Source organism: Chlamydotis macqueenii, chromosome 20 (assembly GCF_036417535.1).
Source record: "Chlamydotis macqueenii isolate bChlMac1 chromosome 20, bChlMac1.mat, whole genome shotgun sequence".
Taxonomy (NCBI): Eukaryota; Metazoa; Chordata; class Aves; order Otidiformes; family Otididae; genus Chlamydotis; species Chlamydotis macqueenii.
The window spans coordinates 7441060-7459697 of NC_141575.1; the positions used below are offsets into that span (position 1 = coordinate 7441060).

An 18638-nucleotide genomic window follows, 5' to 3' on the forward strand; every position below is an offset into this window, starting at 1 on the left:
TAGTCTATTTTGTTTGCCTTTTGAAAATAGTACCCTTAAGCTCTTTGGTTTAATTCTATTGCCACTGAAATACATGTGACTAGAATTAAGGAATGCCAAGTCCTTTTGAAGTTGCTTTTTCTTTTTGACTCAGAAGTGTATTGAATATGTGAAGACCAACAAGAAGTTCAATTGATACAACTTCAGAGTGTCTGGTAGGAATGTTCTACTGACAGCTTAAAAAACAAACAAACAAAAAACCCCACAAACCAATCAAAAAACTGTAAGATCTGCTCTCGTTAGTGCTTAACTCTCCAGCAAGACGTGCAGGATCTAGCCCAGTTCTGCAGCCTTCCCTCATTTAAGAAATCTTTAATTTCTTTGCTTACTCTGAATAAGGCTTTCAGTTTTGAGCAATATTCTGCATTGGGCTCTGTGGTTTGAATTGAAGTAGGAAGTTGCATTGTTTTCATGCTTATATCTATTTGAATGTTCCAAAATAGTCATTCCAGTTAATCAAGATACTCAGCGATACTCATGAGGCTTTAAACAGTTAACAACTTGCATAGCTCAAGTTTATATCCACTGCTGTTTGTGGTCATCCACTTGGAATCGCTGGGCAAGAAAGATTAATGTTCAGTATATGTATTGCTACTGCTTCTGAAGATGGGCTTCTTCAGGACGTGTGAATGGGCCACAAAGTTTGTGTAGCCAAGCGTATTTTCAGTTGCTTGGATGATACTTACTTGTGTGAGTAATGACGAGGCATCTTGCTGGGTAAAGATTATTAAACTGAAGAATTGTTTGCAGATGCAGATTCTGAGTGCAGTTGCAGAAAATAATCTTAGGTTTCACAAGCCAAATATTTTAAGAATTGTATTGCTAGTAATTTTTACAAGTGGTACTATACTGTTCTAGAGGAGCCTACATAAATATTTTATTAGTGACTCAGTAACATATTAGATTTCCTTTGGCTGAAAGCATCTGGGGGAGGACACAAGTCTTATTTGAATGAATGTTTTATGCTTAGTCTCTTAAAAAAATTTAGAGGGAGCCTCCTTTCTTTAATGAAACCATCAGCTATGTTGCTGCTTCTACTAGGAAGGTTAACAATCATGAGCAATTTCTTTCCACAGAGAATTGCACTATGAAATATGGAATGGGATGAAGGTTTTATCGGTGTTCAATTGGGCTCACGTGCCTTGTGTGCTTGTGGCTTTTCTTCCTGTGAATAAGGCTACCATCCAAGGCTTTTGCCAAGACAATACTTCTGTTTCAATGTGACATCTTATATTTTGTTTGAGTTTTACGTTATAAAGAACTACTTAAAATCTTAGATTTAAAGAAAGTCTTGGATTCTTTTTGTGTGAAGTCAAACAATGTTTTAGTACTTAAAGAAGGAACGTTCTGAAGAACACTGTCTGCACAACAGCTTGGATTATAATTTTTTAAACAATACTGTTTTACAATTATTATTTGCTTAAGTGCTACTGTGTCAGAGTTTGCAGGGCTAAAAATAAACACAAGTAAAGGATAACATTTTACACAAACACACAAAGTTTATGTGAGCTGATGTGCCTATATATCTTAACCAAAACAAAACAAAAAAAAGCCAAACCCCAGAACATTCAGGAGGGATAGGCTGGAGGGGGATTTCTTCTCGTTCAGGTAAGGAATGGAGATGGGGGGGCTGTGGGGTGGGGAAATGTTACGCCTGGTATAGGATTATGGGAGAAAAATGTGTTCTGTGATACGTGCTGAAGCTGGAGAAGATAGAAACCTGTGGAAGGGTTTGGAGCATTTGCAGCTCCCTGGGTGACACCATCTTGGAGAGAAGGATGTTTCATTTTGACCTGGGTATCACGCTGTTATTAACACCTTCAACATTTGAAAAAAAAAAAATGTGTGTGTGTGTATCACTCACACACATGTACACATTTAACCATGTTCAGTGGGTTGAATTCTAATCTTGCACTGTGGAGAGCAGAACCAAATGATAGTAGTTTTCACTCTTTATTTTACTTGGTTTGAAACACATGACATAATTTGCTCATTTTCCTTCTTATTTCACAGCAAATCACTGATCTGAAAAAAGAGAACTTCAACCTGAAGCTTCGTATATATTTTCTGGAGGAGCGAATGCAGCAGAAGTTTGATGGCCCCACTGAAGAAATATACAAAATCGTATGCATTTAGAATAATTTAATAGAATTATTTATCTTTTTGAAGAATTTGTTTTGTGGACAGGTTACTTGTTTTACTCAACTTCTGAGGTTTTTTTTTTAATTATTGGAAACTTTAGTATGATTATTTCATTCTGGGCTAATCCTCTTCAGTCATAACTGAATTGAAATGACATTTGTAAGGTGTGGAAAAATTAGTTTCAAATGTGTGAGTGTCTGTAGTTATGGGACAGACTAAGAGATGTTATGTTTCCAGTAAGTGGTTATGAATCTTCAGTAGTTGTGCTGTTGAAATCATATACTGAATGGGGAATAGAAGCAGCAACACGCTTCTGAATTTGGTATGGAGTTAGTCTGCTTTCTACTATTGAGCAGTTCAGATCACCCCTGTGTTCTTTCCTAGGTTTATCAGATGTCAGTACAGCTTCTTGGAGGTTGGTTGTGCACTCCAGCTCAAAGCTGCTTCCTTTGAAGCATGTAGATAAAGTTGTATTAGTGTTGTGTGTAGCTTCTAGTTTTATTGTTCTAAACTGAAAGAATGCATATTTGTCCAGGATTCAGGAAGTCTGTTTGAGTCCTGTGTCAGTTTGTAGAAAAGACTGGTATCTTTTAAAGTTGGAAGAATGATTTGAGGTGAGTGGTATGCCTTGCATCCTTGTGATTTCAGGTTTACAGGTGATAGGAAGCATTTCTTATGCCCTTTGGTGGTGCCTGCATTCTATAAGGGAAAAGAAGTCATTTTAGCATGTTATAAGTAACAGATGCTTACATCAGGTCTTTTTTCTGTAGTAGGATTGAAACGTAGTCTGTCTTGGTGCTGCTTGCAGTAGTTAAGTACATTGATGTTTAGCTAGATCATGCTTTCAACTGAATATTGCTGATCAGTCTTCTGTCCTGGTCTTCTACACTGACGTCTCTCTTGTAATTGCCAGCGTATTGAAATGGTATCTGTCAGCTTGCGGGCCAAGTAGTTCCTTGTACGATGTGTGCTTATGTCATGAGTAGTTTTCTCAGGCTGCAACAAAATAACTTTAAGATTACTGAAAAACTCAATAGTTGATCCAGTTGGGTTTTTAAAAGAAAGTGGAAAGGAAATACCTCATAACTCAAAGAAAAACCATCCATGGAAGCCCTAGAAACTCCAAAGTTGATCTGTACTACTCCCAGTTATAGTAAAGTGTGTGTGTGTGTGTAGGGAATTTGCTTGAATACAAGGGTCCTAAGTGCTTCTTGAGATTTCTGAAAGTCTCGAACCTTGCTAAATATGTCCTTTAATAGCTGCAATGTCTCTATGCTATTTGTAGTCCCATGATGCTTTATATTTAGCCCATCCAAGCAAAAACTAATGTATGTATTGCTAAAAACTTCTGGGTAGGGTGACTGCTGAATTAGCTCCACGCACTTTCCTTTTGTCGTAGAACATTGAGCTGAAAGTTGAGATAGAAAGTCTGAAGCGTGATCTGCAGGAGAGAGAGAAACTACTCATCAAAGCTTCGTAAGTACCAGTGTATTTCTTGATGTCTGTTACTTAGAATTTCCAAGGTCTTGCTTCTATTTGTTTTTTTTTCCTGATGTTTTAGGAATATGAGAATCCTGATGCAGTATTTTAAGGGCACTTAGCTAGAAATTGTTTCATTCATTACAGAAATTACATGTTTGAATTCTGAAATGCACAATGATGTTAAGGTAGTTATACTGCATGGTGCGACTTTGATATTATCTCTCATTCTACTGTATTTTTCAGGTAAATAAATGACCCCCTTGTTGGGAATGGCTTAGCATTCCTTTTGTAGAGGTTAAGCTAAGAGGCTAAGCTTTTTTAAAAACCTCTTTTCTAAATAAATACTACTTATTTAAGTAGTATTTATATTGTGCTACGCTGTCTTGTGACATGGGCAGGAATGTCCTCTGGGGAGGGAATGGATGACTGTAGGGCTGACAATAGCCTATTAATTGCTTCCTTCTTGATGACTGAGCCAAAACTAATCCAAACTGGTCAAGTCTGACAGTTTCTGACTGCTACATGGGCCTCAGGCTTAACGGAACTTTCTTTGTGTGGCCTACCTCACATGGCATTGAATTGTTACCAAATAGCCTTTTTTCGGTAGTTCAGAGAGGCCTTGTTTCGAGTAGATCCTAAGGACCAGATGAATTTTTGTTTGGTCTCTGCAGGTAGCTGTCAAAAGGTATTGTTGGGTTTTGAATGGAACCTTGCACAAGTTCATAATAGGAAGCAAAACTTAGGGGGAAACCAGTGGTCATCCTTTGTTTAGTAGGGAAAAGCTAGCTGTTCTTTTCTTACAAGGTATTAACGATTACTGATAAGGCAACTGCAAAAGTCTCAGCAGCTGCGTATCTTCAGTTTATTCCAGTGCTGCTTTCTGTAGAAAATACAACTCTGCCAAAGGCTTGATACTGTATTTGGAAGCTTTAAAAATGTGAAGAGAGTATTACACTTTTTCATCATACATGTGAAGTGCTTGCTTAGACACTGTGACAAGGCTTGTGTGTGGAACTCCAAACTATACCACCAAAATTGCTACAGAGTGTGTAGATGTGGGTATTTAACCTTAAAGTGACAAGCAGGTACAGATAAAGTGTAAGACACTTGCTCGTGTATAATCTATCAGCCATTTACACTTCAAATGTTTCCCACTTTGATAGAAATTCCATTGCATATCAATATTATGGTCTTTCAGTAAGGCAGTTGAAAGCTTGGCCCAGGGCGGTGATGCCGAAATACAGCGTGTGAAGGAAGAGGCACAAAAGAAGATGCAAGAAATGGAAGAAATCCTGACCAGCAGAATAAACTTTCTGGAAGCGGTGAGTGGCCGAAACTGAAGGAGTAGTTAGAAATCAGTGTTGTCTCTGTAGTATTGTCTGAGATTTGCTACTATGATCTACTTACATTTTCAAAATTGTTTCAGCTTTCCTGGAAAAACAGCCAGTGTAAAACCAGACAAAAAACCAAAACAAAACAAAAAAAAACCTAACCAAACAAAAAAAAAAAACTAGTGAAAGGAAAGGTGATTTTAGTTGCTCTTGAACTGTCAAATATGAGAATAGCAGTTCTTTAGGAAATTTGTACCTGTTGGTGGTATTTACGTACGCTCAGCACAAACCTTTGATTCCTGAATTCCAGTATGAGGAGGCTGTGTTTTTATGAGTGCAGCCTCTGAGAGGAGGAGGGGCTGAATTTTCAACACTTTTACTGATAAAATCTCAGCTTCATAAACAGCTGAAACCAGTCTAAGCACTCGTATCATTTCCCTCCTTTGTGAGAGACCTCACTACTGCAATATAGAAAGCCACAGAATTTCAGATTTGTATCTCCACTTGTGTTTATTATAGGCTGGGAGGGGCCACCTACTTAGGGCAGCTTCTGGGTGGGTGAACAGCAGGCGCTTCACCGTGTTGTGCCTGCATGCCTTACGCTGTCTTGTTAGAATGACCTTTATCTGCCAAATGTTATTGGCTTCCATTGTCACTGTATCACCTTTTTGCATTTTTCTTAACAGAGTCTTTTTTAATTCCTTGCTGTCTGTGGTTGAGATGGTTTATTCCTGTATTTGTTATTGAGCCAGTGCTGGTATCTTTATAGGGGAATTGCTTAACTTTTTTCCTCATTTTGTAGTGTAAAGGCAAAAAAAAAAGTAAAATATTTATGAATAACATGCTTCCTCAGAAGCAGGGAGAAGTTCTGTTTCTTGTAGAGAACAAATTTGATATTGAATGGTCTGTGTTGGAAATGTTTATGTCAAGTTCTAAGCTCATGATTGTTTTGCATCATTGGCTGCATGCACTTATCTGGAGGGGTGGGATTTTGTAGCTGTGTTTGCGAGGGGGATAAGCATCTGGTGCTCCTCTGTAAGTAAACAAGTAGCACAAGTAGTTATATTCCAATGTTTGCTTTCCTGTCCCTAAAGAATGAATTGGCCATGGAAGATACTGGTCTTCTACACTGATGTCTACACTGGTGGCAGTCTCCTGATGGTACTTCCTATCAGGGTGATTTAGCAGTATTCATAAAGCAGTGAGCTCCTTCAGGGAGGAGGAGGGGGCATCTGCATGACCTTTTTTTTTTTTTTTTTTTCCTCTGGTTTGGTGAAACTGGGATTTCTCAAAGCATTCTCTGTGCTATTGGATAGTAGGTAGAGAAGTTCCTAAATTATGTACCAGTCTGACTGGCTGTTTTGGTACTGAATGTTTGCCAGATCTGTGGGCAGAAGGGCAAATATTCTAATCTCATAGTGATATAGTATTTTCTGTAATCTAAAGATACCGTTGGCCTCTGACATTAATTTTATTATACTTCTGAATGTAAACAGTGCAGAGTAGTAGTCACTTGTTTATGTAGCACCATATAATTATACAGATCCAGGTAACGCTAACAAAGATTAATTTCTGTCAGAGTTCTTCATTGAAAGATGAATGCTGACAGAACAGCTTTCCAGGAGAGGGAGTGAGTGGTGAAGTCTCGCAGTGAAAGACTTTTTCTTCACCCTCCTCCCAAAAATACGCTTTTTAATACAGACTTGAAGGAGAGAGGGGAATTAGGCTTTTTAGGCTATAGGGTGGCTTTTATTTTGTATAAAGCAAAATTCAGTGAGCACAGCAGGGATGCTTGCTATTTGAAAATGAAGATCTGAAACAAATTTTATGTAGTGTTTGACAAGTGGGGTTTTCCTGGTGTTCCCTGTCTCCATGAGCTGGCTCACTAGAGGAAGTTCACAGGAATTTCTGTTTCTGTTGCTGTTCAAGAGAAAAACGTCTGGCTCATACTTTATCAATTCTTGCAAAATATTACAATTGATGTTGGGAAGAGTTCCAATTAGCTACAGCAAGCCTGTGAATATTAATTTCATCTCTGAGTGAATAAAAAAGCCCTTCTTTAACCTCTTTAAGTGTAGCTATTTATTATGATAGTGGGAGGGCAGTGGGACAAAGCCAAATTATAATAGCTAAATCTAAAACTATAGCATAGGGGCACTTTTGTTTCCAGTTCTGCTATCAGTTAGGGTATTTGTTTTATTTCTTTGAAACAAACTTCCCTTCTTTATGTACCACAGAAAATAGATGAATCTTGAAGATGCACATACAAAGAGTTCAGAAGTGTTGGCAAAGCACTTAGCAACTTTTACCAAGTAGTTTAATTTAAACATACCAACATCTGTTTGGTAGAAGAAACTTCAATATGTGAAAGATTTTGTGAGCATTTTGTTATTATAGGCATCAGGATTGTGTGTTTTAATTACAGAATCTTAAAGCTGCCCAAGAAGATGTGGAAAAAGCCATTGCAATGACAGAGAAGGAGAAAGCTCTGAGAATAGCTGCTGAGCAGAAACTTTCTTCAATTATGAATGCCCCTCCAAAGGATCTGGATATGATTACAGGAGCTGAGAAAGACAGGTCAGAACCGTTGCCGGTGCTATTGCTAACCACTGGAGTTATTGACTGTTTAAAGTGTGAAGAGTCAACATGGATACAGGTTTTAAGTTTGATCTTACCCTCAGATACCTGAGTGAATTTTAGTGGCCATTTTCCTATTCTGCTTTTAAATGAACACAGCAAAGAATCGGTATGCATGTGATGTGACCATGGCATGCTTTAAAGGGTCTTTGTCGCTTTGCTCACTTACCTTCTGCTTGCTGCTTTCTTGAAACTATTGCTGAATAGAACTTGGCTTTACCGTTTGTGTTCCGTTGCTGCTTTCGTGGTGTTTACGTACTCTTCAGTCCCAGTGATGTGTCTGATGAGGTTGGTCAATCTAATGCGAAGAGAAACATAGCGTGGCTGAGCTTCATGATTTTGATGGTGCTTTGCAAAGCACTGGCTTTGCTTTGTTTGGCACAGAGTTGGAAAAATGTGTGAATTGTTCAGTAAATTCAGGTGGGGAAAACGTGTAAACTCAAATCGCAATACTTTGGGGGATTTTTATTTTTTTTTTATTTTTTTTTTTAAAGATATGTAGGGTAAAATACATGCCTGGCAAGCCTCTCAGTAAAGCTTAATTAGTTTGGGGTCATGTGAGCTCGGAGTGGAGATCAAAAGATCATCATGGTTCCTTATACTCTGGAGTATCCTTTCCTGTCTGTCTGTGCCTGAACCCTGCAGGCAGCTGCTCCCTGAGTAACTGCGCAGTTGGGCTCCCCTGGCAACAGAAAGTGATGTTGGCCTGAGGCTTCAATCTCATTGGTTTTATATTATAGTAGGAACAAAGCAAGGTTTGCAGTGTTTTCCAGACAGTTTTTTTTTTTTTTTTAAAGCATAACAGATTGAAAACTGCAATTCTGAAAGCTACAGTGGCATAAAATTATGAAACTGTTCTAATAGATTTTGTTGATACTTAAGACGTAGTATCACAGTAATTATAACCTGGCTCTCAAGTTCTCTCTCCTTTCCCTTTCCTGTCTTCCTTTCTCTCTGTTAGCCATCTGCGTGAACACAGTATCTCTCCTGAGTGACTTGAGCTGGGAAAGAGTTACAAAACCAGTCCCTTTCAGAGGTAGTTAAGTTACAAGCTCTATAGTTTGTGTGAAAAGGGTGCTTAAAGTTTGGAAACAGAAATTGTCAGGACTGGATCACTAAAGTGAACACGGTGTGGAGTATGATGAAGAATGTCTTTTTTTTTTTTTCCTTTTTTTTTTTTTTTTAATTCCTCCTGTCTTTTCCTCTACCCCCCTGCCCCTGCCACCCCCGGTGATCTAGTGTTAGCAGGATCCTCTATAATTACATGCTGATAGATCAATGTAAGCATTCACAGGACCAGAAAAACATAGTGCCAGTGGAAGAAGAGACTATTTGACTTCTCAAAGTGAATCAAATATTCATGTACAATGCCTTAAACTTGTCTGGGAATAGCCAGCTGCCATCTTACCATCTTATGCTAGGAAGTTTTTTCACGTATAACCCTTATATCTGTCAGAAAACTCAAGCGTTGTTTTTATCAGTTGGAATACTGGAAGTGTCAAGATATGTATTGACCAAAGAAGGCAGCGCTGACCTAACTTTATTTTTTGCTTATGAGAAGCAGCTTAGGTACAAATAGAAATGGAACTGGGTGCTTGAGGGACACTTAATGATGGCATGTAAGGATATGTTGTATGTGCTAAGAAGTGGAATAGATTGATAAGCTTTTTGTGTGTGCTATAGAGGACAATGTAACTAAAATATTGAAGCTTAAGTGTTGACATTTGAAATGGTACTGGAGGAAAACAAGAATGAGTGCTTTGCAGATAGCTCAATGCTGTTTGTTGCTTGCTTTGAAGTTACAGCACCTTTTTTCTGGTTTCTCTGGAGGGGGAAGGGGTGTGAAAGTACTCCTAAGTTTTACAACTCTTGCAGCCTTCACCTAGGAAAGTTGTTTTCAAGTTTAACTGCAATGAGTGGAGAATTGGTGGTAGATGATGAAAGATTAATATTAAAAATCTTATAATTTTAGACTTATAGAGCAACTGAATCTGTCATTGAAAAGTAAAGAAGCTATAATTCAGCACCTTGAAGAGGAAAAGTCTCAGAGTGGATCTTATGATGGGAACTTATCAGCAGAAAAAATCGGAGAACTTACCTCACAGTTGAGGCATGAAAAAGATAGTGAGCTAGAGGTGAGGAAACGGACTGAACAGTTATGTTATAAATCTCATGTGCTGTAGAATTTTAAAGGTTTTGTGCATGACAGTATGTGAGTAACTTAAGCCAATTTTAAAAAATATTCTTCTCCATAGTTATTCCCTCCCTCCCTTCTCCATTTCCTTAACATTCATTGATTATATGTGCTTTTGGGGGGTCAATATTCGTTCTTATTATCCATGCTTACCATTCATTCAATGAGAAATCATGTTTCCCATTGACTTTATGCCTGTGCAATTGTTTTACAGAAATATATATTAAAAAATGCTAGAGTTAACAGATCCCGCAATAGATGACTCAACTTCTATAGAAGTTAAGAATGTCACTTGAGAGTTTCTTTTTGGGAAGTATCTCTATTGTTATGGCCTGGACAAAAATCTGTGGTAAGGGAGATAAGCATAAAAAAAAAAAATCTCATGAAATAAAGTGAAAGTTTAGCCTTTGGCTTACAAAAGGGGCTAAGAGTCAGTCTTGTATTTCACTTGGCTCTTAAACAGGAACACAGATATCCTGAAAGCTGTAATGTAGAAACAGGTCTCAAGGCTTGTTGTCTTGTTTAGTTGTGGTTTTTGTTTTTTTTTTTTTTTTTTTTTTTTTTTGTTACTTATTCAAACAATAAATTAAAGCTGACAGAATTAAGAAAGTAATCATGGAGGCCGTCATGCTTCTGAGAAACTTTCTTTTGTTTTGTTTTTGACCGCTTAATGGAATTTCAAGTTTTTGATTTGGGGTTGTCTTGCAATTAAATCAGTATGTGTCAGGAAAAAACTACCCTGGTTTCACAAGAGTATTTGTGCGTCAAGGTGAGAACAGGGTAATCTTTCATCATTTCATAGGAGGTGACCAGACTGCGTGGTCATCTTGGGATGTAGCACTGGAGAAAAAAATCTGATTAATGCCTTTGCACAACTCTATTTTTATACATGATTACTTTTTAGAAAAAATGTTTTGTAACCTTTGCAAGGGAAAGTGCTAATTAAAATCTTCCTTGAGAAAAGCATCTTGCTGACATAGATAAATGCTGCATAAAAATGCATTTTTATTAACTCGACAAGTACAGTTGTCCTGTCCCATGGAAGAACATGATGGGAGCGGCGGATGTTTGTGGTTTTTTGTGTGGTGGTGTTTTGTTTTTTTTCCTTCTCGCGCTGTGCCCAGGTAGATTTGTAGACTTCCCAGAAGCAACTGATTGAATATATTCCTGCCAAATGGCATAGGCTAAGTTTGTGTTGTAGTTCCCCACACCCCCCTCCTCCCAGGGTTTTTAAGCTTATTTTGCTTCATTTTGATGCTTACTGAGTTACATTTGTGTTTAGAATGAATTTACTTGTCTGTAACAACTGTTCTATTCTTATAGGCTATTAGAACGGAGCTTAAAAATGAGAGAAATTCCTTTGAAAAAAAAATTCAGGTAAGTTCTCATTTTGTTTATTTCCTTGACCACTTACAGTGCATGTTGGGATCTCTTTTGTTACACATTCATGGATACAGAGAGTCCTTTGCTGAAAAGGATGCAAAGCAAGTCCTCTGGTAAATTCTATTTTTTTTTTTTTTATATTAGATGATAGGAAGGCTCACCTTGCTTTTGAAGCAATTTTCAGTAAAGCTGATAGGCACACTCATGAAATACTGAAGCTTATGCTCATGGCCAGCCCATGAGATCAGGCTTCTTGCGCTATATTCTAGGCACACCTTTAAGGTGAAGACTCGCGTTTTGGGAGTATATTTTATGTTAGTAATCAGAATAATAAGATATAAGAACTCTGAGAGTATGTACTTATTAATGTGCAGTTACAGTATCTCGTAGTGGGAAGCTAATGCAACTTTCACATAATCTCATTTAGTCACTTCAAGAAGAGCTACAAGAGAGAGAAAATGAGCTTGCTGTGGAAAAGAAGAATGGGTTGAAAAGGGATAAAACCATTCAAGGGCTAACTGTTGCATTAAAAGCGAAGGAAAAAGAGGTATGGTGATTATGATCTTGTTGAGTTATGGAACTATCGTTGGGAGGGGAGTGTGTGCATTGTGCATGTGGCAAGGGTTGACTAATCTCACTGTAACCATTAGGAGGCTTCTAGTGGATCCTTAATCACCGCTGTTGTATCTGTAAACAGCTCTGTTTATCTAGAGTTTTGGGTCTGAGACTGAAGGTCAGAGGAAAAAGATGCATAACTGATACTTTCTCCCTTAAGAACTTTGAGGAAAAATGTGTTCAGTTGCACGCTGATTTTTATCAGCTCTGAGCACCACTTAAAAGATATGAGAAGTATTTTATGTGGTTGAGCAAGAGGAGCTGTCATGAAGACAGCTAAAATAGGAGAGGTCAACATCAGCTGAAATCCGTATTTTGTGGAAGAATGGGAAATATTTAACTTGAACGATAGGCAGTCTATTAAGTGCTGTATAAGAACAAGAACTTCTTTATACAAGACTTACTATGATGTATTTGGTGGTTTTGTTCTTTAAAGTATTTGTTTTGTGTAGTTGGATTAGTGGATAATGAGATGGGATAGCTATTACTGAGTCACCATCCCTTGGAAATAACTCTGTCTACATAGTATTCATTTTACTTTACTTAAAGAATGAGGAGCTTGGTTCTGAAATTGAAGACCTAAATGCTTCATTGGCTAAGGCAAGAGAGGCAACTCACAAAGCACACATTCAGAAATTCAAGGTAAGAAGCAAGCAATTAATGTAGCCTCCCCATCCCTGTTCCTCCCTTCTCCATAATTCCACACCGTGGGTACTGCTTTCTATCTTTGGATGCAGAGGAATGGAAATTAGTTCAAAATGTTTAATTTTTCTTACGTTGGAAAAAAATTCCCCAGTCAAATGATTTAAATGATAGAGTGTTAAAATGTCAGATTATTTATCTTGTTTGATGAGGTGTTTTTTTTTCCTCCTATAACAACTGAGAATTATTAAGGGAGAAATGTGTAAAAGCACAATGAGTTAAAAATAAAGACAAATAGTTGTGGACCTGAGATGATACTGAGCTTTCTTTGTTGACCTATGAATGTTTTTTGTTTTTTCTTCCAAAAGTATGGTAACAGCACACTGTTCGTGTTACCAGAGTTGAACTGGGTATGAGACGCTTGTTTGGATTTATTTATATAACAAATGTGAAACTGCTGTTTATAAAATAGTGGAATGTTGTTTGTGATAATGTGATTTAGCAATGCTTTCATGTGTGTGGAGAAGAAAGGACTTTATGATGATGATTTATGCAAAAGGTCCTAAAATGTAAAATGGGAGAAAGTAAGAATTTTATATTAAAATAGACAACATAATGTCTCTTGTAATGTTTTCCAACTCATCTAAAACTAAGTCTAATAAAACTAACCAATACTGATTAGAGGCAGAGATGAGTTTTCCATTATGATGATTGTTCATCCACTTGGTCTCTTAGCTTGGCAGGAATGGAAGAGGTTGATATGCTTGCCTCCAGAGTGCACACGCTTAAAGCTTTTTGTGGCTGGTTTTGGTTTGTTTTTTTTTTTTTTTTTTTTTTTTTTTATTTCAAAGTCTAATGGAGTAATAATGTTTAGTTCTCACAGAGAGCACCTTCATTTCTTCAAAAGCTATTTATTTCACTTAAGCCCAAATTTTAAGTGTGCTTTATTGAGAAAAGTATACTCTATTTTTTCTTCAGGTCATTTTGGCCTGTGTGTGGATCTGTAGCTTATGTTTATTTTTTCCTGCCATGGAAGTCCTGCTTTGAAATATTCCTCTAATTTTAACCCTTTTTGTTCTTATGAGAGCTTGATTATTTTTGAAAAATTATAGGTTTAAAAAGCGTGCAACTGGTCCCTCCTGTCCACAGAATCCATATTGCATGGTGGGTGACAGAGCAAGCCTTTCTCCTCATTACTCTGCTACTTAGCTGCAAACTTGAGTTGAAGGCAATTCTCTGTGAGTAGATCATGCTGTATAGCCCACTACTCCTGTCCTCTCCCTTGTGAACTTCAAGGAGGCCAGTTGTAACAATATGTGATGGGGAAGAACACAAATTAGACTGGCTGTTTCATATAGAAAATTTGATTATGACTTGGTAACTACATGACCTAGTCTGGATTCAAACTGACCCCAAAGCTTTATGTAAGAAGAGCTTTGGGAACCGATAATAATAATAATACAGGCTCCTTTGTCAGTCAACCTTTATCTAAGACTTTGTCATTGAAAGCTGTGTTACACTAGTTGAGAAAACTTTCAGTGTAACGTGTTCCCTGTTGTGTGGGTAACTGTCATCTCGCTGTACTTCTGCACCATAATTTTGAAGTAGTGGAAAGAGGTGCGGGGGAGTGGATTTGGACTCAACAGGAGAAGACTTCCAGTCTTTACAAAATACTCTTATAGAACTTGAATGCTGCTTTATTTTTCAGGGTGCTGAGGATTATCAAGCTCTCTTGATGGAAAAAGAGACTCTCTTAGCAGAGCTGCGTTCGGAAAACCTTACAAAGGATGCTGAGAATCGTAAACTACAAAGGAGGATTAAAAGGACGGATCAAGAGCTAAGTGATTTGAATTTAGAAAGAGAGAAAATGGAGAAGGAGCTGGATGAAGCACAACTACAGAAGAGCAGAAGTGACAAAACCATTAATGTTATTATCACTTTTTGCCTTTATTTCATAAAGTTTAAGAATAATTTAGTATTTCTAGCATGTCTTTTTTTCTAAGATCTAGTTTTTTTTTTACTTTTAGGAAAGGTAAATGCATTTCCCTAAAGCCAGTGTTGAAAAGAATGTGGTCAAGAAGATTGAGGCAAACTCGGGCACACAGTCTGCACAGAAAAATACATCAAAATAAATATAATCTTGACAGTCTTAGGTCCTAGAAAAAATAACTAGTAGTTATAAATAATAAATGGTTACTATTGATTACACTTTTTCTGATGGCAGAATCTGAACATACGTGACTGTACATTTTGCATTGCTGCTATATGTATCCTTACATCTCTAATTAAAGTACTGCTATTTAAGATAATGTATAAACTTTCTTCTAAGTTCTAATGCAGAACAGGAGTAAGTAGCCAGTTGTTGCAAGTTTAAGCCAAACTTAAGCTTGCTTTTTGCTATCATAGCACGGTCATGGTAAAGGCTGTATATTTCATAATTTCTGCTTGTAAAAATCTCAATGCTTAGGGTTGGTCACAATTTAACACACAAAGGATGTGCCGTGTCTGTTAATGAATTTTGCTTGCTTCATATCTTGTTTAGAGTCTTTTTACCTTGCTGTAGGTGTTCAGATAAGCACTTCTGCTTCTAGCGCGCACAGCTTATGCACAAAAGTGAATGATCAGGTTTCTTCTTTTCCTCCTTTGAAAAAAGGATGCACCTTCTGCTGAGCGCTTGACATAAAACATACTTCTCGCCTGTATGTCTTGTCATGTGTAATTTTTTAAAGTCTTCTCACCATTGCTTCCATTAGGATAACATTTGCATAACGAGTAGAGTCCTTCCTGCATGCAAAGTCTGATCCTCTTCAGTTAGGGATTAGTCTCCTGCTATATTAAATTAAATAAAAGATTAAATGAGCTTGTCTTTATTCAGTGGACGTTTTGGTTCAATTATTAAATAAGGACCTTAATAAACCAGCTATATGTGGAAATTGCTGTCCCTGCAATATCACTTAAAACCGGTAGAGGGATCTCTTTACCTGCAAACAAAGAATTTTTCCCTCTCTCCTGACCCCAATTTAACTTGCATTTTTGGTTGATTGTCAACCGTGGTTAGAGACTCTGTGACGGCAGCCTATCTCTGGTGTGCTTTGAAATTTCTTCAGGGTGTTGAGGTTAAGGAGAGAAAGAATAGATAACTCCCGTCAGAAAAACAGCCACAAAGAACATATTTTATTGATTTAAAGCATCTTATATTTAACTGTTTTCTCTATTCAGAACTTTTTTCATCTTTCAGGGGAGCTAGAATAAAACTCTGTATAGGAAAGACAGGAAAAATAGGACTGAGAAGGGAGTTGCCAGGGGATTCAAAGTTACTTGTATTACAGAAGCCTATTTGACTCCATTATGTCCCAAGTTTTTTGTGTAACTGACTGGCTCCTTGGGGGAAAAGCATTCCTGCCAAAAGATGAGCAGTCTTATAAAAATTATATCCTTAACCTATTTCCCACTCCTTGCAGAACAGCTGCTTCAGTTTCAGAGTTGCTAGTACACTTGGATATTGCAACACTGCCTGTGAAATGTTGCCCATTAAGTAGTAGATACGTGGGAGTAAAAAAATATGTTGTGATATTTTGCTCTTTGACAAATAGAAAAGCACTTCAGTGATCTGTGGCAAACTTTTTATGAGACAGCCTTAAAAATTCTGTTCTATTTTTGCTCAGAGATACCTATTTATCAGTGTTCCTGTTCTGTTAGGATAAAACTAGCAAGAATGTGCCTCAACTGTAGAAAATGCCCTTGATATCTGTAACGAACATATTAAAGAAAGTAAGGGACAGAACTGCCTTGGCTCCTCTCTTTCTTGAGGGAAATTCTCAATGACTGTAAATTCATATCCTGTAATTGGGATAATTTTGCAATTAAAAAACTAAAACATCCTTGGGCATATATTCTTGCGTACCATTGATGAGGAACAAACATCAGCTCATCCTTAATGTTGCTTTTGTCCACCATGTTACTGTGTGTGTAACAGATTCAGCACTTCTTGATCGAAGAGCGTTCAAATCGACATCACTAAACACTTCAAGTATGCATACTCCTCTAGGCCTGAATGTAGACAATTAGCGTGTATTTGCTAGGTATTCTTATTTGATCAGTTGGTTAGGGAAATGCAGAATAACTCATTAGGCAGAATTTATTTAGTCTTCCTACCTGTAGTTTAGCCTGAGAGGGAGGTTTTGGAGCCTCACAACTTAATTATTCACCAACCTGTTTTCCATCTGACAAGGAGGGGGAGGCATCTGCTCCAGTCTTTGCATTATTGTGTTTCACATTCATTTTTCTTAGTTCAACTATCATTAATCATAAGAAAGTCTCTTGGGAAAAAGGTTGGCAGAGGGAATTGCAAAGTTTATGCTCCGAGAACTGTAGGTACTATATTATCCTTGCATCTCAATGTATAGGAAGCAAAGATTTTTCTCCCAGACAATTTGAGTGGTCAGTGAGGTCAAGCAACCTGCTATAGTGATGGATAGTTTTTTTGTGTTACGGAACTCTGGCTCATGCAAAGAAGATAATTTTCAGTCTCATCTCTAGCTTGTTTTGGGAAGAATTTAGGGAACTCTGGGGGCAGAAATAGTTGAGGCAAATTATCTGCAAACTGCAAGTCTCTTGTGGGCTTTTTTTACTTTTTGCACAGTTCTATGTCTTGTCCGACCACCTCTTTCCATAAACCTGGTCATAATATTTGTGTTGATTTAAAGGGGAAGCAGAGTTTCTGTACCTGACAAGTGTACACCAAGATGGCTAAGATGAGGTAATAGGGGGTATCGTACTATTATTGCAGCAGCATCTTTTCTGTCTATGCATGTCTATCATCTTTTTCTTCTTAAAGCTGTTTGTCATTTTCATAAAGAGAAGTCACTTGGTATTGGTCACTTGAAGGTACAGGACAGGTCAACACTGTTCCTTTGAAGTTTAGTTACCTGACAGGTACTGTATTCACTTAAAGCCTCTCAGTGATGTAATAGTAGAAAAACAATGTATGAGTGAAAGTCAAGGAGTGAACTTAGCAATGGAGGGAAAAATCCTAACACTGCAGTTGCTTCCAGTTCACGTGTTGTGTATGAATAGGCTTAGTGGGACCCACCTGAAGAGCTCCATAACTTGAAGCCAAAAGACTTTGCAGTTATCAGACCATTACACTACTTCCAAAAGAGCTGTGCTACGCTGTGGTTTATGTTTATACTTAAGAAGAAATAGAAACATTTGAGAATTTGTGTATATAGACAAAACCTGGACCTGAGTCTGCAGTTCTTCAGTTTTCTTTGTCAAGAAGGTAGTTCTTCCGGTTCTGAAAAAATTAACTATTAGTTTGCAGAACTGAAGGTCTACACTTAATCATTTTTCAAAACTGAATAACATTTGAGGTTTTTTGGGAGCTCTTAGGGATTTCTTAGCTGAACCCTGGTAATGAAGCTAAAATTAAACAGGTAAACCAAAAGGCATTGTAAATGACAATTTGTTTTTAATGTGCAAAATAAACAGAACTAAAACACTGAAGCAGTAAAATGATGTTAAAGATTTGCTGTGAACCTGCATGAAGCAAGGTAATTAAGTCAAGGAAAGGACATAAAACAGTTTGTAAAGAGATTGCTATTAACGTGTCACTAGTACTATTTCTTTGTACTTAGAATAAAAAACAACTATTGAATTTTAACTCCCAGTGGAGGTAAGTGTGAAGTTTACCAGTGACTACCATATGTGCAAACTACGTAAAGAGCTTATGGTGTTTTACAAATGGGCCCTTTATGGGAATAAATGGAAAACATTTATTTGAAGATGTAGGCTGTGTTACTGGGTTCTTTGGGTCTGAAGAGAAGTTTAGATAGTCTAAAGCCTTTTGAAAGTTTTAACTGCTTAATTTTAGACAACAGCTCCTTTGTTACAAGTTTCTACTACTCTTTTTCCACACGATCCATGCAGTAAATGCTTTAGATCTTCTGGCAGAGAAAAAGCTTGTAAAATGAGGGTAGTGTACATGCAAGCTGTGCCTATGTTTTGGAAGCGAAATGGACAAGAAGTATATGTTTCTCTGATGGGGATCTAAGATGTGGAGATGATGCAACTGATCTTGGAGCTGCAGGAAGTAATTAACAGAGCCAGAACCAAGAGCAAGTTCTGTTCACAACTTCTGATCATGAGACTGACCTGAATGGTCCTTTGAAGTT

At 37.4% G+C, this 18638-nt stretch overlaps 1 protein-coding gene across 5 annotated transcripts in view; it reads left to right on the forward strand.

The window, feature by feature from the left end:
* The window catches only part of CDK5RAP2 (CDK5 regulatory subunit associated protein 2), a 78675-nt gene that overhangs the window by 4646 nt on the left and 55391 nt on the right, over nt 1-18638 (forward strand). For 3 of the 5 annotated variants that reach the window (XM_086763512.1, XM_086763511.1, XM_086763514.1), the window contains exons 4-12: nt 2053-2163; nt 3581-3657; nt 4862-4985; nt 7420-7571; nt 9604-9766; nt 11149-11202; nt 11636-11755; nt 12373-12465; nt 14174-14392. In XM_086763512.1, the coding sequence (XP_086619638.1) occupies nt 2053-2163; nt 3581-3657; nt 4862-4985; nt 7420-7571; nt 9604-9766; nt 11149-11202; nt 11636-11755; nt 12373-12465; nt 14174-14392 (1113 nt within the window). Of the gene's footprint in view, nt 1-2052; nt 2164-3580; nt 3658-4861; nt 4986-7419; nt 7572-9603; nt 9767-11148; nt 11203-11635; nt 11756-12372; nt 12466-13581; nt 13704-14173; nt 14393-18638 lie in introns of those variants that run through there. The other 2 variants (XM_086763513.1, XM_086763515.1) reach the window with 2 other exon arrangements.